At 51.6% G+C, this 27,325-nt stretch overlaps 1 protein-coding gene across 3 annotated transcripts; it reads right to left on the reverse strand.

The window, feature by feature from the left end:
- Positions 1 to 1,421: 1,421 nt before the first annotated feature.
- Positions 1,422 to 27,308, reverse strand: SCNN1A (sodium channel epithelial 1 subunit alpha). Of its 3 annotated transcripts, XM_060658628.2 has the most exons (14): positions 26,763 to 27,308; positions 26,304 to 26,469; positions 23,846 to 24,205; positions 12,172 to 12,439; positions 11,142 to 11,329; positions 7,247 to 7,350; positions 6,697 to 6,860; positions 6,183 to 6,281; positions 5,826 to 5,943; positions 2,875 to 2,953; positions 2,717 to 2,774; positions 2,472 to 2,527; positions 2,258 to 2,333; positions 1,422 to 1,890 (listed from the first exon to the last, which is right to left on the reverse strand). In XM_060658628.2, the coding sequence occupies exons 3-14, from the start codon at positions 24,199 to 24,201 to the stop codon at positions 1,522 to 1,524; spliced, it is 1,935 nt and encodes a 644-aa protein (XP_060514611.1). In that variant the 5' UTR covers positions 24,202 to 24,205; positions 26,304 to 26,469; positions 26,763 to 27,308; the 3' UTR covers positions 1,422 to 1,521. The 3 variants fall into 3 exon arrangements, with proteins under 3 accessions (XP_060514611.1, XP_060514612.1, XP_060514609.1); XM_060658629.3 differs by lacking the exons at positions 26,304 to 26,469; positions 26,763 to 27,308 and adding an exon at positions 24,867 to 25,588; XM_060658626.3 differs by lacking the exons at positions 26,304 to 26,469; positions 26,763 to 27,308 and adding an exon at positions 24,370 to 24,860.
- Between the last annotated feature and the right edge of the window lie 17 nt (positions 27,309 to 27,325).

A 27,325-nucleotide genomic window follows, 5' to 3' on the forward strand; every position in this document is an offset into this window, starting at 1 on the left:
TGCTCTCTCTGCAATGATGAGAGAATACAGCATAGCAGGCTTTGAAGTTCCAGAAGAAACTGGCCTGAGTCTCACCCTCCACACCACCCCCACTACCGGACAGTTGATGGGGAGGTGGGCAGGTGAGGGCTTTATCTTACAGCTGCATGGAAGGTGGCACTCAGTTATCACAGAGGAGGATTACTGATGACAGTAAGTAAAGTTGGGGAGGACAAGAAAGTCCAGACAGTGGACAACGGTAAGTCATCCCAAGCACTGCCCAGTAGGTCTCCCAAGGAGAGCAGCACCATGACTTTGCTCTTGCACCCTAACCTGGTGATGGGCACCTAGCACGTGCTCAGCAACGCCCATGGAGGAGCTGGCAGCAAAGTTTGTCTCTGCCAATGCCCCTGAAGAATGGACCCTTCCATAGTGAAGCCAAGGGGTGTGGAAGTCTGGGGCCCAGGGACTTGCATCCACTCCCTACCCCCATACAGCCCTCCAGACATTCGTTATGCAACATACAGTTGTTGAGCACCTGCCTACTTGCTCCAAGTGGGACACTGGGCTAGACCCTGAGGATACATAAATGAACAAGATTCATTCCCTGACCACAAGGAGCTCACAGTCTAGCTGGGGAGGCAGACACAAGTGAACAAGAAGGTATGATGCAACATCAGCACCCCAAGAGACGTTATGCTGTGCTATGGGAGGCCAGGGGAGAGGGAAGTGAGCACATCTGGGGCAGACAAGAAAGGGCAGAAGGCTTCACAGAAGTAGAGGTGTCTGAGTAGGGTTCTAAGGGATACACAGGAGTTCTCCAGATGGTGTGGAAAGCTACCAGGCCGAGGAAATAGCTTGAACAAATATGTAGAGGTATGAAAGACACAGAGGCATTGGGGTACAGCTCCGTGGGGGCACAGGCTAGATGAGGCTGGAAAAGGCCTGGAGCCAACCAGGAATGGCTAAGCCTTGACTACATTGGTCTGCTCCGGCCCCTGCCCTAGGAAGGGGAATTGCCCAAGAATGAACAAAGGGGGCTTTTGGGTGGGGTTCCCCACTCAAGTTCAAGAAGAGGATCAAATGTCTGTGTCACTGGAAAGCAGTGTGGCCAGGCCCGGGGTTGGCTTCAGTCATCTTTGGGTAGGAAACCTGTGTATGCCTTTGTGTGCCCTTGCTTGTGTTTTGTTTCCGGTCACCAGTGGTTTCCTAGGAAGGTTCCTTGTCTAAGCTCCAAGTTTGGCTTGGCTGATCCCAGGGAAAAGGAGACTTGTTTGCACTTGGGTAGGGAAATCAGAGTCTTCTAGAGGCAGGACCAGAGGGCACAGGACAGAAGCCAGGGCAATTATGGGCAGGTTCCCTGGCCCCCATTTCCTGGGCAATTTCTGTAGCCCCTTATCCACCCTGCTTCCCTCCCCCACACCAAGGCAGTTAGGCAGCTCTGAGAGGAAGTCCCAAGACATTCTTTAATCCTGCCAAGCCTGCTCCCCTCCCACCAGGGGAAGCGCCTGCCTTGTGGGGGGAGGGCACTTTCCTTCCCTCTCAAGGCTCCCCCAGAGTATAGGCAGAGGAGCTGGCCTCCACCAAGTTGGAGGGAGATGGGCAGGGACCCAGAGTGGCATAGGCAGGCGGAGGGGCCATCAAGGCCGGGGAGGTAGCAGGGCCTGGTGGGGATGTGGAGTGGGGGCAGAAATGGGACGGGAGGGAGGAAGCTGGAGTGGAGGCCACTTCCTGGGCACCCCTGCCCCCTCGGCCTGGAGACCAGTATCGGCTTCGGAACCTCCGGAGCAGCATGAGGAACGTGATGACCAGGAGGTCAAAGATGAGTTCAGCCATCTCCACCACAGACAGCACCGAGGAGCCGAACCACAGGCTCCACTGGCTGCCCAAGTTGGACAGGAGAGTGGCCATCTGTGAGGGAGAAAGGCACATTGACCACTGGGGCAGAGGGCCCTGGGTGGGCTCTAGAAGAAGAGCCCCATCTCTCCCTCCCTGAGGTCCTCCCTCACCCCTTTCAGCCTCCTGGTGGTCCCCTGGACCCCTTCTGTCCTAGTCATACCCATCTGGCGCATCCTTCCCCCCCCCCCCCCCACCACACCCAAAGACTTCATTCCCCAGCCAAGCTCCCCTTCTTCCAACCTCTGCAACCTCACCTTCGCCCCCCCCTTTCCTTGGTCCCCTGCCCTCAAGGCCCAGACCTTCTGGCCCCACAGAGGCACCCCCTTGTTTTCTCTGAAAGACACCCGCCAAGATCTCCAAGAGAACTGCAAGGACATACCGTGACAGAGGGAGACTCAGAATTGGTTTTGTAGTTCAGCTCCTTGAAGAAGATGTTGAGTTTGGCGACCCCATTTCTTTGGAGTCAGGGAGAAGGGAGGGAGAAATGGCAATGGGTTCACTTCTCAGACCCTTACAAACACCCTCCTCTCTTCCCAGATCAGTTTTCCCTCCCAAGAATTCGTCCCCCTCAGCTGGATCAGGGTAGGACTGACCTTTTGTTGTTGATAGTATAATTGTTCTGTCGGGATAGCATCTGGAAGATCCAGTCCTAGAAAAGAATGGGGGTGTCAATGGGGTCACCCCATATTCTTCAGGCTTACAGGGTGGGGGGTGAGATCAAACACATCCATACACATACATGCACCCAGAAAAGACCACAGTGTTACACACACACACACACACACACACACACACACACATCCCCTCTCCCTCATATCCCTCCCCTTCCCCACATTACCTGGGATGTCACTGAGGGCCATCGTGAGTAACCAGCAGAGAGCTGGTAGCTGGTCACACTGGGGATGGAGAAAGGAGCTCAGTGATGGGGGTGGCATTCTCCCACCCAGTCAAGTGGCTAGCTGCCCAACCTGTGCCCCAGGGGAAGGGGACACTCACCTGCACGGCTTCCGGCACTTGGTGAAACACCCCAGGCGGTCTGAGGAAAAGGCATCCTGGAGCTTATAGTAACAGTAACCTGTGGGTGCAGAGAGATGCCCATTTCCCTAGGGCATCTCAACCTTCTGCACCCCGAACCCAAGAGGTCTCCCAAGATATGTGGGTTCCCACATCACAAGTAGCTACTGCTACATCAGTGATGTCTCCTGAGTGGCAACACCGAAAATGTTGAAAAAATGAAGCTACGTAAGGAAAAAAAAACAAAAAACAACCCAGGACTCATTTATGTAAAGATGAGTAGGATATGGACAAAATTCTAAAATTCAAAAAGAGGGGTGCCTGGGTGGCTCAGTCACCTGAACATCTAGCTCACTGATTGATGGCTCGGGGTCATGGGACTGAACCCTGTTTAGGATTCTCCCTCTCTCTCTCCCTCTGCCCCTCTCCCCTACTCATACTCTCTCCCTCACACTCTTTCTCTCTCTCTCTCTTTCTCTCTCTAAAATAAAAGTCAAAAGGAAAACTGGGAACAATTGTTATGGAAGAATCATGAGATTAAACCACAATGAGATGCACTTCACACCCACCAGGATGGCTATTAAAAATAAATAAGTAAGTAAGTAAGTATTGGTGAGGATGTGAAGAAACTAGAATGCTCCTCTATTGCTCCTAGGAACATAAAATGGTGTGGCCACTTTGGAAGAGTCTGGCAGTTCCTCAAAATGTTGAGCACAGAGTTATGATATGACCCAGAAACTCCACTCCTAGGTATATACCAAGAGAACTGAAAACATATGTTCACACACAAAATGGAAACAGGAAATAGAAACAACCCAAATGTCCATCCACTGATGAATGGATAAACACACGTGACGAATCTGTACAATGGAACATTATTCAGCCATAAAAACAAAGTACTGACAGATGCTACGAGCTGGATGAACTTTGAAAATGGTGTGCTAAAAAAAGAAAAAAGAAAAGAAGAAGAAAATACTGTGCTAAATACAAGAAGCCAGTCACAAAGGACCACAGATGATTCTATTTATATGAAATGCCCAGGACAGGCAAATCTGTAGAGACAGAAAGTAGATTAGTAGTTTCTGGGGGTGAGGTGGGGGGCTGTGGGTGCAGAGGATGGGAAGCTCAGAGAGTGCTGATGCGTAAGAAGTTTCTTTGTGGAGTGATGGAAATGTTCTAAAGTTGACCGGCCACTACTATACAGCTCCATGATTATACTGAAGACTAAAAGTATACTAAAATCAAATGGGTGAATTACTTGGGATAGAAATTATCTCAATTGAGTTGCTACCTTAAAAAAAAAGGGTGGGGAGAATGAGTCTATGGATCTCCCTTCTCCCCTATTCGCCAAGTTCTAAGTAAGTATGTTCTATTGTGTCATTCTTGCTACTTTTAGTTGCCTGGTCCAGAAGTCCTTCTCCATTTCTGACCCAAATCCCTCCATCTACGAGGGCTGGGGGTCTGGAAAGGTGAAGCATGGGGAGCAGCTGGGTCCCTTCCCCCGGGGAGTAAACAGTCCTTGGGAGACTGTTCCTCTCCCCATCCGCACGGCTTCTCAGCCATCAGCATTGTTATTTTTCCTCTCACAGATCCTCAAACTCACAAGCACTTAGAAATCATTGTTTGGGGGCAGCGGGGAGCAGGGGGCAGGGAGTCCCTGCTCTGCGCATCCTCCTCGTCCTCAGACATGACATCATGACTTCCCCCTGGGCCCCTGAGTGTCCCTCCAGCTCTGATGTGCTCTGACATAAGGTGGGAGAGATGGGAACCAAATGCAGGGCAGGGGAGAGAGCTGTGTGGAGCAGACCCAGGGAAGGGAGGAGGCAGGAAGATCCACAGGGACAGAACCAAGAGAGGCAGACATTATAACCCCTGGGGTCTGTCCCGTCCCCTCAGAGGTGTGGAGGCTCATCTCCTCCAGCAGTGGCCACCAGCAGAGGGAGAGCTGGGCCCAAGGGAGCCAGACAGGAGGACCCTCAGGTCACAGGCGCCAGTTGAGAGCCTGTGCACCAGGATTTCTAACCCTCTACTTTCCAGTTTCTTGTTTGGGACTTCCTTTCTCTCAGCTTCCTACCACAGAGCCTCCATGGGGCATAACTCTGCTATAGTGGAAAGGAACAGGGATCTGTCTACTCCTAATCCAGGATTAAAAAGGAGATCTCAGGGGTGCGTGGGTGGCTCAGTCAGTTAAGCATCTGACTTTGGCTCAGGTCATGATCTCACAGTTCGTGAGTTCGAGCCCCGTGTTGGGCTTTGTGCTGACAGCTCAGAGCCTGGAGCCTGCTTCACATTCTGTGTCTCCCTCTCTCTCTGCCCCTTCCCTGCTCATGCTGTGTCTCTCTCTGTCTCAAAAATAACATTAAAAAAAAAATTTAAAAAAAAAAAAAAAAGATCTCAGTGCTCTCCAAACTTTTTTTGATTGTGCCCACCTGTAGGTAAAAAGGTCTTAAGTAACTCCAACATATGTATTTGATTTATAAATTACAAACTTGCTACTATAGAATTGATCCATTAAGTACATTATAAAACATATATAAAATGGAAGATGTTAGGGAATGAGATAGATACATCCAACTTCTAGTATTTTCTTCCTGCACCTGGTGAGCTGTCCTGTGCCTCGCCCGGCACCAGAAGAGTGAGACAGGGAAGCTACAGGCAGAGTGTGGAGTGAGAAAGGTTTTCTTCACGTGCTCCTCCTTCCTTCTGCTGCAGGTTATTTTTAAATGGGGCCTTTCTCTATAAACACACAGAAGCCAAAACCCAGAGAGAGAAGCCCGAGGGAGGAAGGGGATAGAAGGGAGAGATGGAGTGACAGGAAATGGAGGGGCTGGAGCGCAGGACAGAGGGAGAATGAGGGTCACAGAGGGTCTGAGAAGGAAGTCTGTGAGAGTCCTGGGGCAGAGGGGCCGGCCAGGGGCTCCCTGTGGTCTCACCCCAGGAATTATGCTTCCTGTAGTCACAGAACTCCGCGTTCTTGGGCAACGGATAGAAGATGTAGGCACAGCCACACTCCTTGATCATGCTGTCCTGGAAGCAGGAGTGGATACACACCTGGGGGACACAGGAGTGACAGGAAAGGGGGTTCAGGTCTGCTCTCCCCACACACAGCCCAAAAGAGGCAGGAAAGGGGAGGACAAACAATGCTCTTCACCATACTTGTACCCCTCTCTCCACCTGTCCCATTCGCTCACACACACACACACACACACACACACACACACCCCTCCAACTTGGACTGACCAACAGGGCAGGCCTGGGAGATGGTCGCCATAGAAACAGGCTGGTCTCACCTGCTGTGTATACTTGGTAAGATAAAGGTTCTCCACGGGGACTTCACTGCCATTCTTGGTACAGTCACCATAGTCGCCCCCAAGTCTGTCCAGGGCTTCCTGTAAACCCCCACACACAAACAAATCAGAGGTCGGAAGTCAGAGCAAGTGGCCCAGACCTCTTCCTGAATTCTCCACCTTCCCTTGGGTCCAGGCCATTTGTATCTCACACCTACCAGCCTCTCCTGTCTGCCTCACAATTTCAAAACACGCCCCAGCAGCCCCCAACGCCCATCTGGGTGCTACTTTCAAGGACACTGGCTCCAGAGCACCCCCGGAACCCTAAGCACATCCTGAACCCTTCTCAGCACACTCACCCAAGGTTCCTCCTCAGGTCCCTCCTTCTGCCAGCCCCTCGCCCCTAACTCTGCTTCTGAAGATGGCCACCTGCCTCAGACCAACCCCACACGATCTTCCTCTATAGTCTTCTGGCTGGTGAGTCACCTCCCCTGCTATCTTCCCGGCCCTCTCTTGCCTTCCTCATACTGATGGAGGTCTCCACACCAGGCCTCAAGTTAAAGCCGCCATCGTCCATGAAGGCAGGCTCATCCTGCCCATGCACCATTACCCTGGCCCCGGTCACTGTGGACAGCAGCGGGATGAAGTCATTCTGCTCTGTGCGCAGCGTCAGGGACAGACCTAGGGGTGCAGAGGGAGTGGAGTCGGGGAGGTCCTGGAGGAGTGTTGGGGGATGGAAAGCCCCTTCCACGCGCCTAGTTTCTAATGCTCCACAGAGGGCAAGGCCAAGAAGACCTACATAGGGATTTGGCAGCCCCTGGGCTGGATTCAGGGGTGGGCAGGAAGAACTGGGACAAGATTCCTATAACACCTGGAAAGGACTTTGTGGTACCCATGGGGGACAAAGAACAGAGAGGACTCCTTCCAGGATGCAGACGGGCACGTTGTGGGGAGGCCCAGAGGCACACAGCATGTCTAGGACATGAGCACAAGGTGGGTAACTGTGGGTGGGCAGGGCCGTGAGAAGTGCTGAGGCACAGGGATTGTGGAAATGAGGGCTTGCTCACCATTTTTGATCCCAGGCATGGAAGACATCCAGAGGTTAGAGTTGTTCTTGCCATTGAAAGTGTAGCAGTTCCCATATATCGGGTGGTGAAAGTGGGAGTAATTCCTATCCGGGAGAGAGAAAAAGTAGAGTCAAAAAAGAAAGTGGGGGTGGGGGTCAGAGAGAGCGGGACTTTCAGTGACCTTTGTTTCCTGATCACATACTATGTGCTAGAAGCTTTCCCCATGTTCCCTCAGCCACTCCAACCAACAGCCTGTGAGGGCATCATCCCCACGTCACAGAAGAGGAAGCTAGGGCTCAGAGAGGTCAAGTAGCTGCCCAAGGTCACACCGTGATGACAAACTTGAGACTCAAACACAGGTCATCTACCTTCTAATGCAGTCTCCTCCCCACCAGGCCACCTGACCTCACTGGCCTTGTGACCTCTCTTGTGTCACTCTGTTGCATTACGAAGACTTTGGCAGTGTCCCTAGCTTCTCATGAATCTAAATCTTAGTTCCCCATTTGGACTGTGATCTCCTTGAGGACAAGGGTCACATCTCCTTCATCTCTGTATCATCTCTGGGTTAATTGAATAGTTCTTGACCTACAGGCCCTACAGAAGATCATTAATAAACAGTGGTCGAATGAATGAAGTGGAGAAATGGAAGGGAACAGAGTTTGGGGAGACAGTGAGAGCAGTGGTGAACACAGAGCTGAGCGGAGGAAGGTCAGATCCCAGGACAGATATGAGAGGGAGAGGGTTCTGGTGGGATGGCCTTGAGCAAGTCATTTTTTCTAAGCTTACTCTCATCTGTAAAACAAGGAGGCTGGAACTGGATGATCTGGAATATTCCACTGGCCTTGAAGAACAAAGGCCTAGAAATATGAAATACTGGTGCACATTCTAGGAAGTGCTAGGAAGCCAGCATTTCCAGAGCTAAGGCAGGATTCAGGGAGGGAGGAAAGAAAAGGCTACGGAAGTGAACAGAGGCCAGTCCTGAAGGGCCTGTAAGCCCTGCTCAGGCGGAGAGGGGACAGCCAGGTACGATGTGATGGACACACACCATGGACAGTATGCAGCAGGTGGAATCAACCGATTAGATGGAACAACATGGATGGATCTTAAAAACAGAGCTTAGGAAAAAAGAGGGGAAACGAGACATGGTCATTTATATATCCATAGGAGAATATATGAGAAGCAATATAACGTGAGGGTTAAGAGCACAGACTCCAGAACTAAACTACCCATATTTGAACCCTAGCTTTAACAAGTATTAGCTGTGGGACCAATCACGTTACTTAATCTCTCCATGCTGTAGTTTCCTCATCTGTAAAATGGGGATAAGAACAGGACTTGCCTCACAGGGGTGCTGTGAGTTTGAAATTACACTTGGAAGGTGCCTAGCACTTAGTAAGAGCTGTATACATTTGCTCTTAAGGTTACAGGCATCCGTTAAGGTGGCTAAAGTGAAACAGACAGTAGGGGCGCCTGGGTGGCTCAGTTGGCTGAGCGTCCAACTTCGGCTCAGGTCATGATCTCGCAGTTCGTGAGTTTGAGCCCCGCGTCGGGCTCTGGTGCTGACAGCTCGGAGCCTGGAGCCTGCTTCGGATTCTGTGTCCCCCTTTCTCTCCGCCCCACCCCTGCTTGTGCTCTGTCTCTGTCTTTCAAAAATGAATAAACATTAAAAAAAAAAAAAAAGTAACAAGCGGAGGGTGGGGAGAATTTAGAACCCTCATATACTGCCCGGGGAATGTAAAATAGCACGGCCACTTGGAAAACCGTCTGAGAGTTGCTCAAAATATAGAATTATCACATGACCTAGGAACTCCACTCCCAGGTATATACGTAAGAGAAATAAAAACATACATCCCTACAAAAACTGGTACGGGAATATTCTTAACAACATTACTCGTAATAGCCAAGAAGTGGAAACAACCCAAATGTCTATCAACTGAGGAACAGATAAATCAAAGGTGGGATATCCACACAATGGAATATTATCTAACCATAAAAAGAATGAAGTTCTGGCACATGTTGCAACATGGATGAGCCTTGAAAACATGATGCTAAGTGAAAGAAGTCAGGAACAAAGGCTGCATAGTGTAGGATTCCATTTCTACAAAGCGCCCGCGATAGGCAATCCACGTAGATGGACACTAGATTCCTGGTTTCCAGGGCTGGGAGGAGGGGAGGGAATCGGGAGTGACCGCTAGGAGGTGTAGGGTTTCTTTTGGGGGTGAGGAAAATGTCCTAAAATTAGATAGGGCTTGCACAATTCTGTGAATATGCTAAAAAATCACTGAATGGTATACATGTAAAGGATGACTTTTGTGGTGTGGGAACTGTATCTCAATCAAGCTGTCACTGGAGAAAAGATTACAGAGAGAAGGAGAAAGGATGACATGGGGAGGAGAGGGATGAGAAAGCCACGATAAGGAGCTTCACCTCGGTTCTGGAGGCCACAAGAGACAGTGGAGGATTTTGAGCAGGACTAACTGGAAGAGTTGCAGAATAATGAGAGGCTTTGGCGGCAGAAAGATACTGGGAGGTGAAGGGACTATAATAACCCAGGTGAGAAATGATGAGGCTCTGAGCTAAGGAAGTGACCTAACCGTCAAGACTGAGATGAACTACGGACTTTCCGTTGATGGGGAGGTAGGAGCATGGGGCTGGCAGAGCAAGAGGACTGGTGGGAAGGTGACAATTAGAGACACCCAGTGGCAGGGTGAGATGACTGGGGCCCAGGCCCTGCTACTGTCTCATTTCCCAGCAGGTAGCTCCTGTCTTCAAACAAACAAGAAGATTGGAGACAACAACAAAATCCTACACTGACCAGAGTGTGTGCACAAGGTGAGGGTGGGGCAGAAGCAGGTGACACCTGGCCCTGCTGCCATTCTGCAGCGATGGGGGCGGGAAGGGCCCCTAGAGAGTGGAGAGGCTGCATCAGCACCCTGCCCGAAAAGGTGAAAACCAAGGAGAAGTAGGAGGGGAAGGGTGGGGTAGGAGGGGCCAGAGGCTACAGCCTCAGAGAACTGCCCAGCTGCCATGACCTCTTTGCAAGGACATTGTGACTGGATCTATAGCAGAAGGAATGCCTGGCGGGCAGTGCAGTTGAGTGGGAAGGATCCTTAGCTAGCTAGGGCTGGCCTGGTGGCCTAGGGCAAGTCACATTCACCTGTTCCGTTCAAGAGCAACAGAGACCCATTTTTCACTGCAGTTTACAAAATGCCCTCCCGCGTATCTCATGAACATGGAGACGGGTGTTATCAACATCTTCATCACTTGAGTAAAAGTGCCAGAAGGGCACGGATTATATACATTGCCCTGTTTGATGTGTCCCAAATGCCTAAAATGCCTAAATGACTGGCACACAGCCCAGACAGTAAAAAGTATTTGTCGGAATACACAATGAATGAATCTCATTTTCCCCGCATTTTACAAAGAAACAGTTTCTGAAGAGGGATGTGAAATGCCCAGAGTCACCTGGCCGGAAAGTTACAGAGCCAGAGCAGTGACTCAGGTCACCTCCTTCATTCAACCCATGCTATTTCCTCCAAACCACTGCTGTCCACCTCATCTGAGAAGATGACCTTCCGGGCACCTGTGAGTTTGGTGCTAGTGACAGAGGGGCCTGTCACTAGCATGGAGAACCATGCTTCCAGCCATTGGATTCTCAAAGCCAGACCTCAACTACAGCCTTCCCAGGGCAGCATATTAGGCTGCCTCACTCAGACCCAGCCCTGCAGGATAATCCATGGGCCAGAAGTTTAGACCTGAGGTCAGTGCGTCCCCTCCACCCTGCAGGCATATATTTAGCCCAAAGGCCTTTCCTGGGTGCTGCCCATCTGAGCCTCAGGCTGACTTCAGAAAGAAGACTCCGTGGAGAGCACAGAGCCAGGCAGGAGGGACTCACGCCTGATTGCAGGAGGCCTGGTTGAAGCGGCAGGCAAAGATGAAGTTGTCCAGCATGTCCTCCGAGGATGGAGAAGTGTCCCGCAGTCGAGAAAGAATGTTGATGTAGTGGAAACGGTACCACTCCCTCACTGCATCCACCCCTGACGAGTACGTCTGGTAAAAGCAGTCCGATTTGTTCCGGTTGCACTAAACACAGAGAGCATCAGAGGATCAGCAGCGGGGGACAGGCGGCAGGGCAGGCTAACGTCAAAGAATGAGTGGTCTGAGGTCCTGAGGACTGGGGTGGGGAGCCAAGAGTGCAGAAGAACAGAAGGCAGAAGCTGAAGCCCGGAAGAGAGTGGACCAGGAGAGCCTAGGCTTAAGGGAGCAGTTGGCCAAGGAGACCAGGAGCTGTGGTCCCAAGTGTGGGTCATTTATACAGCCTCTGCAAGACGGTGGAGCAAGGATTCATCTCCCCACTTTACTGATGGGAAGATGGAGGAATCCAGAGGCTTGCCCTAGCGACTGAGCTAGGACCGGAACTCAGGTCTCCTGGTTGTGCGGTCCACTCTCCCCAAAGGGGGCCTCTCTTCTTCCCTCTGCTCCTCTCCCGCTTCCACTTACTCTCCCTTTTATTTTTTATTAAAACAATTTTTTTAAGTCTCTCATTTTACTGATTCCTCATTCTCTATCTCAGGCAGGCAGAGCCCCAGTTCCCTGCCATACGGGAGGGTCCCAAGCGAGTCCGGACCAGTGGGGGGCTGACGATTCAGAAAGGTGCTTTTTCCGCCACAGATTTGACTTCCAGACGTTTAAACCCTCCCACAGAGGCCCCAGCGAGTAGACCCCCACAAGCTGGCGTTCAGAGATGTTATTTAGTTATGTATTTTGCCAGCAGGCCGACGAGGTCCCGCCTCCTGTCGCTAGGCAACAAAGGCGGGGTCCGGAAAGGGAGTGCTGTCGGGGAGTGGGCAGAACCGGAGGGTCCGGGCAACCAGGAGGGGCGGGACCCGAAGGCCGGGGGCGGGGCCTCCGGGGGCGGGGCTTACCAACTGGAAGCCGACCTTCCAGTCCTTCCTGTTCACTTGGGGGTTATTGTCCCGCACGCTGGAGGCGGCGCTGCGGACTCCGCGGGCCCCGGGGGGCGGGGCCGGGGCCCACAGGCGCTGCAGGGGGTGCGGCCAGGGCTCCCGCAAGTCGCGACGACCGCGGGGGTGGGTCCCCAGGGTGCTGGAGGAGTTGTATTTGTACAGGTCGTAGAGCGTCTGCTCTGTGATGCGGTCCAGCTCCTCCAGCTCCTCTTTAATTTGCGTGTACCTGGAAGGGGCGATGGGAAGAGGGTCGGATTTGGGGGGCGGCTTCGCGCTAGTCCCTGGCCCTTCAGGGCCTCGGTTTCCTCGCCAGAAACCGGTGAGGTCGGTCCATCCTGGAAAAGCCTGCAGGGAATAACTCTGGTGTCTCCAAGGCTCTCTCGGAGGGATGGGGACGTGAGGGTGTAGACTGGTGTTCCACGGGGTTAGTGGAGGCGACTATGAGCCCCGGCGGTGACGGCATTTATTACGGCCTGTTTATCAGAAGGGAGAGGCGGAGGCTCCTGTCGGTGAGGCCCTCTCCTCCCACTCGCCCTGGCCGCGAAGGGAACCCGGAACTCGTCTGCCCTTTTCCAACACGGGAGAGGGTGTGGCCGCGGCCTTCGCCCACAAGCTCCCTCAGACCCAGCGAGCAGGTCAACCCACCCTGGCCTCCTCCGGCAAGGGTGGCCTTTGGCTCTGTCTGCCGCCTGGCACCTTCTAAATTAGGGGCGCTTAACTGCACTTCTAGAATTTCCCCAGGAACTTTAAAACTACAGATGCTGCACACGGCCCCTCCCCATCAAAGACTCAGTTTTAATGAGATGGGTGGGGCCCAAACACCATAAGTTAAACACTGTCCAGTATAAATCATCACATTCCTTCTCAGCACAGGCATTGTTACCCGCTCCGTCATGAAAGTCCATAGTAGCAGCGACGTAGGGATAGAATCTACCAAAACAAAACAAACACACCTAGAACTAATACATTCAACAAGGTTGTAGCGTACAAAACCATTGTACAAAAATTAATTGTATTTCTACATAATAACAACGAAAAAATGGAAAATTACATCACAAAAACCACCATATTAAATAGCATAAACAACATCAAATACCAGGAATGAATTTAATGAAAGAGGCAAGAGTTTTACACCGAAAATCATGCTGAGAGAACTCAAAAACCAAAATAGAGAGTTACATGAGTTCCTGGGTCTGGAACTCTGTATAGTTAAGATGTATCCCAAATTGGTCTTTTGATTCAACACAATCCCTATCAACATTTCAGCAGACATTTTGAAGAAACTGATGGGCTGATTTAAGACGTATGTGGAAATGTGAAGAATGTAGAGTGGTCAAAGCAATTTTGTTTGTAAGTTTATTTTTAAGTAATCTCTACACCCAACATGGGGCTTGAACTGATGACCCTGAGATCAAGAGTCACATGTTCTTCTGACTGAGCCAGCCAGGTGCCCCTCAAAACAATTTTGGAAAAGAGCAAAATTGAAGTACTTAGTTCTACCTGACTTCAAACTCACTATAAGGCCACAGTCATCAAAACAGTGTAGTGCTTATGTAAGGACAGACAGTAGATCGATGGAACAGAAAAAAGTCCAGATATATACTCACACGTATACAGTCAACTGAGTTTTGACCAAAACACCAATTCAATTCAATGGGGAAAATCTTTTTTTTTTAAAACAGAGTATGCTCTATTGAGAAAGGAAAAAAAAAAACAAAAACAAAAAAAAGAAACTCAACCTCCACCTCAGTTTCTACACAAAAATTAAGTCAGTCTGAATCACAGACCTAAACATAAAATTCAGAACCAGAAAGATTCTAGAGGAAAACATCAAAGTATCTTCATGACCTTGAGGTAGGCAGTATTTTTTGCAATAAGTATCTAAGGAAGAATTTATTGTGAAATATAAAGACTTTTTACAAATTGGCAATAAAAAGACAGGTTGTTTAGGGGCTCCTGGGTGGCTCAGTCAGGGTTGAGCAGCTGTGTATTAGTTTCGGCTCAGGTCATGATCCCAGGGTCATGGGATCAAGCCCTGAGTCAGGCCCATGTGGGCCCTCCCCCCAGCCCTCCCCTCTGCTTGGAGCATGGAGTCTGCTTAGGATTCTCTATTCTTCCTCTGCCCCTGCTCTCTCTCCAAAATAAGGGAGCACCTGGGTGGCTCAGTCGGTTAAGCTTTGGACTTCGGCTCAGGCCATGATCTCAAGGTTCGTGGGTTTGAGTCCTGTGTTGGGCTCTTGCTCAGAGCCTGGAGCCTGCTTCAGATGCTGTGTCTCCCTCTCTCTCTGCCCCTCCCTCGCTCACGCTGTCTCTCAAAAATAAATAAATGCAAAAAAAAAATTTTTTTAAATGCACCAAAAGATAGACAGTCACTAAACACAGGAAAAGGTGTTCAACATAATTAGCCTTCAGGAAAATGCAAATTAAAACCATAATGATCGGGGCGCCTGGGTGGCTCAGTCGGTTAAGCATCCGACTTCAGCTCAGGTCACGATCTCGCAGTCCGTGAGTTCGAGCCCCGCATCAGGCTCTGGGCTAACAGCTCAGAGCCTGGAGCCTGCTTCAGATTCTGTGTCTCCCTCTCTCTCTGCCCCTCCCCCATTCATGCTGTCTCTCTCTGTCTCAAAAATAAATAAACGTTAAAAAAAAAATAAAAAAAAAAACCATAATGATCAATTCACTGTGGTGCATACCTGAAACTAATAGAATATTACACATCAACTCTACTTCAACAACAAAAAAATACAATTAAAAAAGGCAAACTTCTAAAAACAGATAATGAGGCCACCATTTAACATCCGTTAGAAGGGCCAAACAAGTAAAAGACTTGGACAGTGTCAACTGGTGAGAATGGAGAGCAGCTGGGGTTGCAGCTGGTGGGAGAGTCAAACGGCACAGTCGATTTGGTGGGTCATCTGGCAGCTTCTCATAAAGTTAAACATACATCTCCCTTATGACCCAGCAATTTCACTTCTGGATATTTTACCCGATTCCACTCCCCGCTATTTACTCAAGCACAAGGAAAACATGAAGACTTGTACGTGAATGTTCATAAGCACATTTATTCATAATTGCCACAAAGCTTGAAACAACCCAAATGAGCCTGGGTGGCTCAGTCAGTTAAGCGTCTGACTTTGGCTCAGGTCATGATCTCACAGTTCATGAGGTCAAGCCCCACATCAGGCTCTGTGCTGACAGCTCAGAGCCTGGAACCTGCTTCAGATTCTATGTCTCCCTTTCTCTCTGCCCCTTCCCCTCTTGTGCTCTGTTTTTCTCTCTTTCTCTTAAAAATAATAAACATTAAAAAAAATTTTTTAAAGGGGGGGGCTGATACAGGCAAAAAGCATGAGAGAATTTGAGAAATATTAAGTTCAGTAAAATGAGTACGTTGAGCCAGACACATTAAAAAAAATTCACATTGTGTGATTCCCTTGATGTGAAGTCTGAGAACAAGTCAAACTAATTGATGGTGACAGGAGTCAGAGAATGGCCATGGGAGAGAGAGAGGAATGGGCTTCAGAGGGCCATTGTGTAATGGAAATGTTCAGTACCTTGATTAGCAAACTTCAGTGAGGGCTTCAGATTTGTGCATTTTAGGGGGGCCTGGTTGGCTCAGTCAGTTAAGCGTCTGACTTCAGCTCAGGTCATGATCTCACGGTTTGTGAGTTCGAGCCCCGCATCAGGCTCTGTGCTGATAGCTCAGAGCCTGGAGCCTGCCTCAGATTCTGTGTCTCCCTTGCTCTCTGCCTCTCCCCCGCTTGCTCTCTCTCTCTCTCTCTCTCTCAAAAATAAACATTTAAAAAAAAGATTTGTGCATTTTATCATAAGTAAATTATACCTCAACTAAAGAAAAAGTCACATACCTGTGTTTAGGGGGGCCCTGCCAGAGATTGGTGTTCACTGGGAATGTTGGTGGGGCCCAAACAAGGTTGTTTTACAAGAACCCCAGGGGCCCTAAAGTGCAGCTACATTAACCAGTCTCTAGGCCATACCCTACTGTCTACTCCACTTGGCTCTGTTTCTCTTTCCTTCATAAAGTCTAGCTGGCTAGGCCGTTAGGCATCAGCTCCAGATACCCCTCATGCCCTCAGAAAATGTAGCCCAGGTCCAACCAAGGTGTGTGTTTGACATTCCAAGAGACTTGCTTGTGGTTGGTAATGAAAAGAATGGCAGTGATAGCTCGGATTTATTGAGCACTTACTATGAGGTTGGCCCTGTGGTATTCGAATGAACACTCACTTAATCTTCAGTGTAATTCAGAAAACTATCTGCCACTGTTAGCTAATACTTTTTACAGGTGAAAAACCTGAAGCAGGTGACTTGTTCAAGGTCACACAGCCAGGAACCAGGTCAGAAAGCACTATATCCATCACACTGTCCTTTGCTCTGTCCCTGCTAGCTCTGGCTATTTTAGCAGATGGACAAGGTGCCCCAGAAAGAGCACCAGAGCCAGAGTTGACTGGATGCGGGGCCTGGCATTCCAGCCACACACTTCTAGCTGGGGAACGTTGGTGAGGAACTCAACCTTCCTGAATCCAGGCCTCAGTTTCCCCATCTGTAAAATGGGCACAACACTAGATCTGCATACCACATGAAGCTCTTACAGGGTTAAATGAGAAAGTATTCAGTGGCACAAAATGAAGAGGCCATTGAATCTCAGGAAGACATGGATGGGGGCCCAAAGCCCAAGAAACTCAACTTGGTCACACAGGAAGAATCCAGGTCTCCCACCATGGCTGGTGTCATTTCCACCTGAGCCACCACATCTCTGGCTGAGCCTCCCTTGGCACACCCCTCTAAGCTGTCTCAAGTCGCCCTGTGCCCCCCTTCTGCCTTGTACACCTGCCTCATCCTCATCAGAGACTCAGAGCTGTCTGTCACCTTCTGTAGCCACAAGGCTCCTCCCCACAGAGCCCCAAGCTGTCTGTAAGCCAGGTCTCCCCTCAGTGGTCTCCCTCAGATTCAGCTCCTTCCTGCCTCTTCCCGAGAGGCCTCTGATGAGACCGCAACCCCCACCTCCAGAAGAGGCTGGGCTCCATACAAAACACCCTCCCTCCCAAGGCCTACTTTCCTTTTGGTGGGGAGCCCTTAAGGAAGAGATATTCCCATATCACCCCTTCAGAAAAGAAATCTCTCCCTCCCTTTCAGCTGACACCTAGAACTAAGAAAACTGACCACTGAGTAAACCCCACTAATGCCATCAGATCTTATCCTGCAAGCAGGAGGGCCCTGGCAAGAGGAGACCAGGGCTGGAGAGCGGATAAAGAATACATACTTGGAGCTGCAGCAAGACAGTCTAGCCCTAACCTTGACTTCCTGCACGAGTCCCGGTCACTACCCCCACTCTCATCTGCGCTGGCCGACAGTCCGACATCGGAGCCCTGCCAATTCAATCAGGCAGGCATTACTACTCCATTTTACAGTTGAGGAAACTGAGGACCATCAACTGGGCAACTGCTCCAGGGCCACTCAGCTAGGAAGTACCGGAGTCAAGATTTGAACCCAGGCCTGTCCGACTTCATGGTCCCTGCTTTTTTCTACTACTTCTGCCTCCGGGCTCAGAGGCACTTGAGAATGGGCAGCAAAATCTCCTTTCCCTGCAGCGGGCCGTCACCCCCCCCCCCAACCCCCCGCCACAGCATCCCCTCTTCTCTGCCCAAGACAGACTAGCATGAGCAGGGATACTGAGAGATTTAAGGACTGATACCCCTGCTATCTTCCTATGTGTATCTCTTCCCTCCCCCTTTCCCCTCGGTGGCCCCCTCTCACAAAAGAGCCCTTCTCACAAAGCAGCCTTGGATTTGCCCAGGCTCTCATCACCACCCACCCCCCCCCCCACTGCCCCGTGCCCCCAGAGGACCCTAGTGGAGCGTTCTCAGCCAGCCTTCCAGAAGCACTTGGCAGAACTGGGCACTGGAAACTCACCAGCTTCCTCCCCTGCCAGGGTGCATCTGGGGACCTACCCAGCACCCTCCTTCCTCCAGGGACAACCTTGACCTCCCTTTCTTTGGCCCCTCCCTCAGCCCCATTCTCCTCCACATCTCAGCACCTCCAACTTCCTCCCTGGGGCCTCTGTGAGCTCTGGGTGCCCTCAAGCAGCCCCTCAGCCCGGAGCCCTCCTGAAGACAGAGTCAGCCTCTCTAGGGTCAGTTCTGAGTCTCAGATTACATGTTCAGTTCCGTCCTGGCTGCAACATTTTATTTTTTATTTATTATTTTTTTTAACGTTTATTTATTTTTGAGACAGAGAGAGACAGAACATGAATGGGGAAGGGGCAGAGAGAGAGGGAGACACAGAATCAGAAGCAGGCTCCAGGCTCTGAGCCATCAGCCCAGAGCCCGACGCGGGGCTCGAACTCCCAGACCGTGAGATCGTGACCTGAGCTGAAGTTGGACGCTTAACCGACTGAGCCACCCAGGCGCCCCATGGCTGCAACATTTTAGACCAACAGATGTTCACAAACTAATGCTTGTTCCAAGGATGAACAGCCAGGGTGGTAAGAGCTCTAGAAACCATTTCATCCAAAGAAAAGTTGCAGGGACTAAGTTTTAATCAGCTCTCCAGGTGTATTATCTAAGCCTTGCCCACCGTTTGGATGGTTTACCTTGGAGGGGCACCTAGATGGCTCAGTAGGTTAAGCATCTGACTTTGGCTCAGGTCATGATCCCACCGTTGGTAAGTTTGAGCCCCGCATCAGGTTCTGCACTGACCACTCAGAGCCTGCTTGGGATTTTCTGTCTCCCTCTCTCTCTGCCCCTCCCCCACTTGCACAAGCACACTCTCACTCAAAAATAAAATAAACAGTTTTAAAAAATTGATGGCTTGCCTTGGAGAAGTTACTTAGCTCTGTTCCTCTGCTTCATCATCTGTAAAATGGGACTATTAATAGTCCTTGCCAGGGCTCCGGGCTGACTCAGCCGGAGGAGTGTGTGATTCTTGATCTTGGGGTTGCGAGTTCGAGCCCCATGCTGGTGTAGAGATTACTTAAATAAATCTATTTCTTTCAAAGAGTCCTTGTGGCAAAGGGTTATTGTGGGGGTGAAATGATTTGATACAGGAAAAGTACTGAGAAAAATACCTGGCCGAGTAGACACTATACAACTACTGCTATTGTCTTCGTATCAGCGCTGTTATTGGAGAAGAGCAGGCGGAGGAGACACAGGAGGACTGCCACTTATCTGCCACTTAGCTGCCACGTGACTTTGTGGTCTTAAAAAAGTAGAACTTAAGACCAGATTCCAATTCGGACCCCTCCACATAACAGCTGGGTGACCTTTGCAAAGCCTGCAGGTTCTCAGAGCCTCAGTTTTCACATCTGACTGGGAGGGGGGAGGGGGCGGGTATCTCCTTCCTTATCTAACAAGCTTGTTAGGAGGATCTGAATTCGGTGGTGAATTTTGCAAGCTACCTTGAAGATGCTGCTACCATGGGCTGGTGGCCGGTGGGTGAGGAAGGAGATATCTTTAGGGTTGTGTCAAAGACACAGAACCAGGAGCAGAAGCTAGAAGTTATAACGAGGTCAGCTGCAGCTTTACCTAAGGAAGAACTTTCTCTCTCTCTTTTTTAAAGTTTTTATTTATTTATTTACTTTGAGAGAGAGACAGACAGAGCGAGGTGGGGAGGAGAAGAGAGAGAATCCCAAGCAGGATCTGCGCCATCAGCGTGCAGCCCAATGTGGGGCTCGAACCCGTGAACCGTGAGACCATGACCTGAGCCAAATTTGAGTCAGACACTTAACCGACTGAGCCACCCAGGTGCCCTGAGAAAGAACTTTCTAACAACGGCTGCTACAGAGGTAGGGAGGGTCCCGACAGGAGAAGAAGCCCAGCACTGGGGGCCAAGGGGGGCAGTTCTGAGAGTCCTGGCTTTCTGTCCCTGCCAGGCCTGCCATCACAGAGCGAACTGCTAGCCCTACTTTGCAGAGTTAGGCTCAGGGGTGCCTGGGTGGCTCAGGAAGTTGAACGTCTGACCCTTGGTTTTGGCTCAGGTCATGATCCCAGAGTCCTGGGAGAGAGACCCATGTCAGACTCCATGCTGAGCATAGAGCCTGCTTAAGATTCTCTCTCTCTCTCTCTCTCTCTCTCTCTCTCTCTCTCTCTCTCTGTCTCTGCCTCTCCCCTCTGCCCCATTCACGCACTCTCTCTCTCTCTCTCTCTCTTAAATTAAAAAAAAAAAAAAAAAAAGGTCCACAGCTTCCCTCTTTAGGGAATTGCCCCTCTCCTCTCCCCACTCCTGTGCCATGCCTCTGCTCTGCCATCTTGGGAAGGGATTCCATCACCTCCTGTGATGTTTCAGGATCTTGAGCTCTTCCTTAGGCCCAACCTCAGTCCCTCCCAGGACTAGATGAAAAATATGTTCTTGGGCTCTGTTTTCTGTGGATGTGGTTAAGACTGGCCCTCTCTCCTGGATGAATAAAGCCCTTTTTTGGCCACAAAGAAAGCAACTGCAGTGGCTGACCCTTCACAGTGGATTCTTCACGCTTTCTTGCTTACTGTGGCCCCTGCAGCCTCTCTCAGAAGTTCCCAAGCAACCCAGAACCCCTCCACCTCTGCGGGCTGTGGACATCCGGCCGTGCCCACCAGCTCTGGGCATCCCTGGTCTGACTTTGCCTCATTCCTGTTATCTCACCAGTTCATCTATCCTGTCCACAGATTTCCACCTCCTCCCTGCTGCTTCAGTAGGAATCACTCATCTGGCCTGTCCCCTGCACCTGCCGCAAGCCAGCACCTGTGATTCACCCTCAGGTCACCACCCACCAGGCTGTGTTAACCTGTCTACCCACCCCTGCCTCTCTCCTGGAATAGGAGCCAAGAGCCCTGCATCCCTCTCTCCTCCATTCATGACAAGTACCCCTCATCTGTCTCACCCATAAGCCCCCACCAGCAGCTGGCAACCCTGTGGCACCTTCTTAAAGTGTAGAGGTGATAAAGGGCTTTGATATCAAACACACTTGGTTTGTGACTCAGCTGCTAACCAGAAATGCACTGGCTGCTTGGTGGGGTGGGTGGGTGACTTTTGAATCCCAGTTTCACCACCTGCTACCTGTGTGAACTTGGACAGGTTATTTAACCTCTCTGGGCCTCAGTCTCCTCTTCTATAAAATGGGAATAATACTCGTACCTACTTCAGAGGTCTGTTGTGAGAATTAAATAATTTCATATAAAATGTAACATATCTGGTGCACATTAGGTACTATAGAAGTGTTCTTGGGGCGCCTGGGTGGCTCAGTCAATTAAGCATCTGACTTCGGCTCAGATCATGATCTCGAGGTTCGTGAGATCAAGCCCCCTGTCGGGCTCTGGGCTGACAGCTCAGAGCCTGGAGCCTACTTCAGATTCTGTGTTTCCCTCTCTCCCTGCCCCTCCCTGCTTGTGCCCTGTCTCTCTCCCTCTCTCAAAAATAAATAAACATTAAAAAAATTTTTGAAGAAGTGTTCACTATTATTGTTGCTATTTCTTTATTATTTGCTGTGTGACCTTGCTCAAATTATTTTGCCTCCACTTTCAAATGGAAATAATAACTATGTCCACCGCCATGGACTTGTCAAGATGAAATGAGATAGTCCTTATAAAGGACCCAGCAAAGGGTGAGCATGTAGCAGGTGTTCGACACGGTTTCCTGTGCCTTCCCTGACTCCCCTCCCTCCCCGAGGGCTCTCTCCCCTCTAAGCCCTGTGGACGCTAGTTAGGCAGGAGGGATTTCTTTCTCTGTGGACACCTGTCTCCCAGCCTGCAGGCCTCAGGAGCAGGGGCTCTGGTTTCATCCCTTGGGGCTTTTTCATAGACTGTCCATGACCTTGCCCTCAGCAGGCCTCAACAGATGTAGCCCTTTGCTCTCCATCTCCCACCCATGTCTTTCAAGCACAAACATTTACTGAGAGCCTACTACCCAGCCTTTAGTCCTTCCTGCCTGCCCGCCTTCCCCTCCCTGCTGACTCAGTGCCCTCCACCATGGCCCAAGGGGGTGAAGAGAAATAAGTAGGGGAAAGATCAGGGTAGCGAAGCAGCAGAGGGTCAGGAAGGAGAGGAGCCAAGCTCACAGGCACCAAGGAAGAGAAATGAGGCTGAGCCAGAAAAGGAGAGCTGGGAAATGAGATGTACACATCTGATTACACACTTCGCTGATTCCGTGTCCCACACCTTGGATATCAAGAAAAGGAGGGATTTGTGATCCGAGGGTGAACCACAGCTCCGTCACTGTCTGTGTGACCTTGTGACTTGTCTGCCTTTGCCTCGGTTTCCTCCAATGCAAAACAGGGATTACAATAGTCCCCGCCTCGTGGGGTTTCTGGAAGAATTAGGGGTGCCACAGAGTACTTAGCAGTGGCTGGTGCATGAAGCAGCTTCTTAGGAAACGCGCCCTTCGCCTGGACAGCATATGGAGGCTAATCCATGAAAACGGCCGGCAGGGTTTTCCCTGCAGCACAGGATGTCCCAACCCTTTTTAGTCCGTGATACACCTTTGGACACCATGGAACACATGGGGGGCCTTCATCCTTAATATGTGACCAATCTCCATCCTCCATAATCATACCTATACCCAATGTTTGCTCACACACACACACACACACATACACACACACATGCACACTCATGCAATCACACCTGTAGGCACTCACAAATCTTACACTCCCTAAGGGCAGAGACTGACTCTCGAAGCCACACTGTCCTGCTGTTATCTGTGTCGCCTGTCTCTTCCACCGTATTTTATCTTTCTGTCCCCAGAACCTAGCAAAGTGCCTGGCCTTCAGTGAAGACTGAATGAATTATTAATGAACCCATTTGCCAGGTGCCTAGCAGTGTTGGGCATATGCTCCAGGTATCCCCCACGTGTTGCATGACTGAGTAAATACAAATAAGAGGTGTGGATAAACACCTAGCTGTGCCTTCCTTTCTTCTCCATGGCTACCATCCCCTCTGGCTTCTAGAAGAAAAACTGGCAAAGAGCAACGATGAAACCCAAACCTTCAGGACACACCCGAGCACTTAAAAGTCAGGCACCTGGGCAGGTGAAGTACACAGCCCAGCAGGAGTCAACTGGGTCTTGGGGGAGGGGAGGGCTGCTTTCTGTCCTGTCCTGGTTTCCCTCTGACTCTACCCCCAGCCTCAAGGCTCTCCAACCCTTTGCCACCAGCCGCCACCTTGATTTCCCCAAAACAAACTCCCCTTCTATACTGAGACCAACATACCAGGGCCCAGCCCCGCCAGCTTTCACCACCCACCCCCACAGCACCTGCCAACAGCTTCACCTGTCCATTAGATTCTTCTCTCGAGGTGGAGGAGGCCTTGTTCTTCGCCCTCCTCTTGCTCCAGGGAAGGGATGGGAATGATCTCTACCCTGCTCTTTGGAGCTATCTGCATCTCACTTCATCTGTTTGCCCTCCCACTTGTGGGAGGAGGAAGGGAAGTCCAACAACCACACTCTGGATAAGCTGTGGGCACTTGGAGGGCCCCGTTGGCAGAGCCGCTCAGATGGGCAGAGCCCATCGAGTCGGGGGCTCCCTATCTTGCCCAAAGGGAGGTCTACCTAGGGACAGGAGTATCCCCTCCTACTCCCGGGTCTGCGGGTCGGCCTCGGCGCCCTCTGTCCCCCACTTCCAGGCGCAGGGGAAGTGACAGAGGGGTCGACTGACCTGTAGGGATTGAGGGTGCAGATGGTGACGGCGGGGAAGACGAGCTTGTCCGAGTTGAGGTTGATGTTGAGGCTGACGGGGTAGCTGAAGTACTCCCCGAACAGCTGGCCGAACTGCCAGTACATCATGCCGAAGGCACAGAGCCAGAGCACAGCCCAGAAGGCCGTCTTCATGCGGTTGTGCTGGGAGCACACCAGGCGGATGGCACCGTGGATGGTGGTGTTGTTGCAGAAGAACTGGAAGAGGTCTCGGTAGGAGCGGTGGAACTCGATCAGGGCCTCCTCCTCCTCTTTTGGCTGCGGGGGTGCCGCGGGGTCGGGGCCCAGCCCCTGCTCCGCATGCTGCTCTCCTTTCATGAGCCTTGGGGGGTCATGGAGGGCCAGGGTCAGGGCTGACTTCTAGGCTCTGGTGCCTCACTCCTTGACCCAGAGCAAGGCTGCTCCTAGCCAGGCCCGCATCCCGCCCTGAGCCCACTCTTTTCTACCCCTCCCTCCCTCCCTCCACCGTCCCAGGAGCCGGCTGACCTGCTGGAGTCCGGGCCAGGAGACCTGTAGCTGGGCTTGCCTGAGAAGCACCCTTCAGAGTTCTGTCCCAGCACCTCCCTTTCTGTCTCCTCAGCTGTCAGTCTGCCCTGCTTAGTCAGTCTATCTTTAGTCTCCTTCCTCCAGGACCTCTGTGTCCCAGCTCTTCTCTCTCTCTCTCTCTCTCTCTCTCTATCTCTCTGCTTTCTGCTTCTCTTTGGGTCTCTTTCTCAGCTCTCGTCTTCCTTGCCTGTCTCCTGTCTGTGTGCCAGGCTCTCTGGTCCTGCCTCTCTTCCTCTTCCTCCCTGCCTTGCTCCCTCTCTGTCTGAGTGGGCTCTCTCCTCCGCCTCTGGCCCTGGCCCTGGGCTGTGTCCGTCCCAGGGACTGCAGGGCTCCAGGAGGTCTGGACGGCCTCCTGCTCCCAGCTCCCAGGTTGTGGCTGGACTGGGACTGGTTCCTTTCCAGTTGAATCTGGCAGCCGAGCCTCTCCTCCCCCTCACCTGACAGGTGCAGCGGCCCAGCCAGGGAGCCCGCCCGCCAGGCTGGGATGGAAGCGACAGAAGCCTCATTAGCATCTCAATTAAAGGTGAGCAGGGCAGGGGGAGGGGCAAAGGAGGAGTCTGAGCTGAGAGTTCTCCAAAGGGAGGAGGGCTCCTGAGGGCAGGTGCCCCGGAAGTGTGGGACTGGAGGAGGTGGGTGCTCCCCGCCCCCCACCTAGAAGAGTAACGGCCCTGGGGGCTGACAGGCAAGGAGATCTGAGACAAAAGGGCAGGGGGAGGGCCAGAGATCTCAGACAAGGAGAGAGATCCTGAACACAAAGCCAGGAGGGCAAAACAAAGAAAAAAGAACCAGCCAGGATGAGGGAGACTAAGGCAGGGGAGACCAGAACAGGGAAGGCAGAAAAAGGGAGATGGATGGAAGAAGACAGGATGAAGGCCTGGGAGGGAGGGCTGGAGGAGAGGCTGAGAGAGGAGGGTGAAGGGGGTGGAGCCAGGAGACTGAGGGGATGAAGCCCCAAGTGGGCTTCCAGGAGCTGGGTCCCCTCTCTGGGCACTCCTTCCAAAGGCACCCACAGGTCAGCTTCACCCCCAGGTCTTATAGAAGAAGAAGGGGTATCTACTCAGTAAAGTGGGGACACCTCCTGGCCCCACTGGGCACTGGGGCACAGAGCGCCCCTCTGCCTCTCCCTCCTGGTCCATCCTTCTCCCTCCTGACTCCTCACTACCACCCCTTACCTCGTCCAGGCCAGGGAGGGGCCCAGGTGAGGCTGGAGATTGGGCGGGGCCCTGGGACATTCTGTTCTTTTTTACACCATTGGCTGCCAGGCCAGGAATGTGTAATGTCCCCTGTTGTGGTCACGGGGCTGCAGGAATGTGGTCACCGAGAGGCAGCACAGGGGCCAGGCAGGGCACCTGGGCACAGACCTGGAGCCTGAGGAGCTCTAGGGACAGTGGGCCCTGAGCGAATAGGGAGGGATGTAGGCAGCACCAGGTGTCGGGAAGGAGGAAGGTGGGCATGGCCCAAAGTGGACACCAGCCCTGGGAAGAGGGAAAGGCTCGCTGGTAGGGGCTGTGTTTTTCCTCCAATATCTCTGCTCCGAACTTAATCCAGGAAGAGGAAAAAGAGTGAAGCCTAAGCAGTCAGCACACAGAAAGGGAAGGGTCAGAGAGAGGGCCCAGAGACAGCCCAAGGAGGTACAGGAGCCCCAACCACACAAGCCAGGCCCCGCGCCTGATGGTAGGAGGTCGGCCACAGTGGACCCTCACCGGAGGCACCCGGGGGAAGCCGGCCTGGGATGTGCAGACACAGGCCCAGCCTGAGCACTGATGGGAGAGTGGCAGAAGAAGGCAGTCATGCTACATAAGATAAGGACTCTAGTGGCAGAGATAAGAAGTAAGTGCTGAGGGAGCCTCGGGGTGGCAGGCAGAGGCACTCACCCTGAGGAGACTCAGGAAGGCTTCCTGGAGAAGGTAACATCTCAGCTGGGTCTTGAGGAACACCAAGGGGTGTGCCAGACAAGTAAGAGGGAAGCAGGGTACTCCAAACTCAGGGTGCAGCTGGGCCCTGCGGCTTCCTCTTAGGGCAGAAGGTCTCCTGCGGCCTCTTAAAGTGAGAGCTGCTGTCAGCCAGGATTCCAAACCCGGTCCCATCACTCCCCTTGACGCCTGCTGCCCTCCTGGGAAGGGAAAGGCGGGTTTTTCCTTCATTTTCCAGATGAAGAAACCGACCCTCCATAAAGAGAAGCCAGTTTTCTGAGGGCACAGAACGAAACAGCAGCCGAGAGAAACACAAAATCAGAATTCTTTTCCTGCAGGGATGTCTACTTAGGACGTTTGCCATTTATTTCCCATGACAAACCAGCTGCAGACTCATGGGGAACTGGAGCCCTCCTGTACCTGGTTTTGAAACCTAGGAGCTTCAAACGCAGAGTTCATGGGCTCATCAGCAATCTGGGTCCCGGCTTATCTCCCCAGCTCTGTGGAAAGCTCTCTACACTGACCCCACATTCCCACAGGACCCAGACAGCCTTAGAACCCCTATTCTCCCCGGAGCCAGGTTCTTAAACAAATGGAGTACACAGCACCCTGCCTGTTTGATCTCAAAGGTTAGGAGAGGCACCTCCCTGCCTTTTCTGTTTGCTAGCTGGTGTCTGAAATCTAACCACGGGCTCAAAGCAGCACAGAAATAGTTCTCATCTCAAGGGCTCTGTGAGAAGAATCACAAGGACGGGTCTGGGCTGAGCCGGAGCACGTGGACATGGTGTCCCCAGAAGTGCCTGTCAGTGTACCGGGGCAGTGGGTGGGGGGCAGCCCATGCTCAGGGAAGGCGTCGTTCTAGATCTGGAATGGACCAGAGCAAGTTTGTTGTGAGAAACACAGAAATCTGCACTTCTGTCACGGCTCCATTTTAAGTATTATCTTTGAAAGTGCAGAAATAATGCCCAAATACATTTTTGCCA

The sequence above is a fragment of the Panthera onca genome, chromosome B4, assembly GCF_046562875.1.
Source record: "Panthera onca isolate mPanOnc1 chromosome B4, mPanOnc1 haplotype 2, whole genome shotgun sequence".
Taxonomy (NCBI): Eukaryota; Metazoa; Chordata; class Mammalia; order Carnivora; family Felidae; genus Panthera; species Panthera onca.

Bases quoted from the DNA above. Each gene is read 5' to 3' on its own strand.
- SCNN1A (XM_060658628.2), bottom strand. From the start codon at position 24,201: ATGAAAGGAGAGCAGCATGCGGAGCAGGGGCTGGGCCCCGACCCCGCG. The intron at 12,440-23,845 runs GTCAGTCGACCC...CGCCCCTTCCAG, and splicing joins TGCACCCTCAATCCCTACAG to GTACACGCAAATTAAAGAGG. The intron at 1,891-2,257 runs GTATGTCCTTGC...TCTCCCTCACAG, and splicing joins CTGAGTCTCCCTCTGTCACG to ATGGCCACTCTCCTGTCCAA.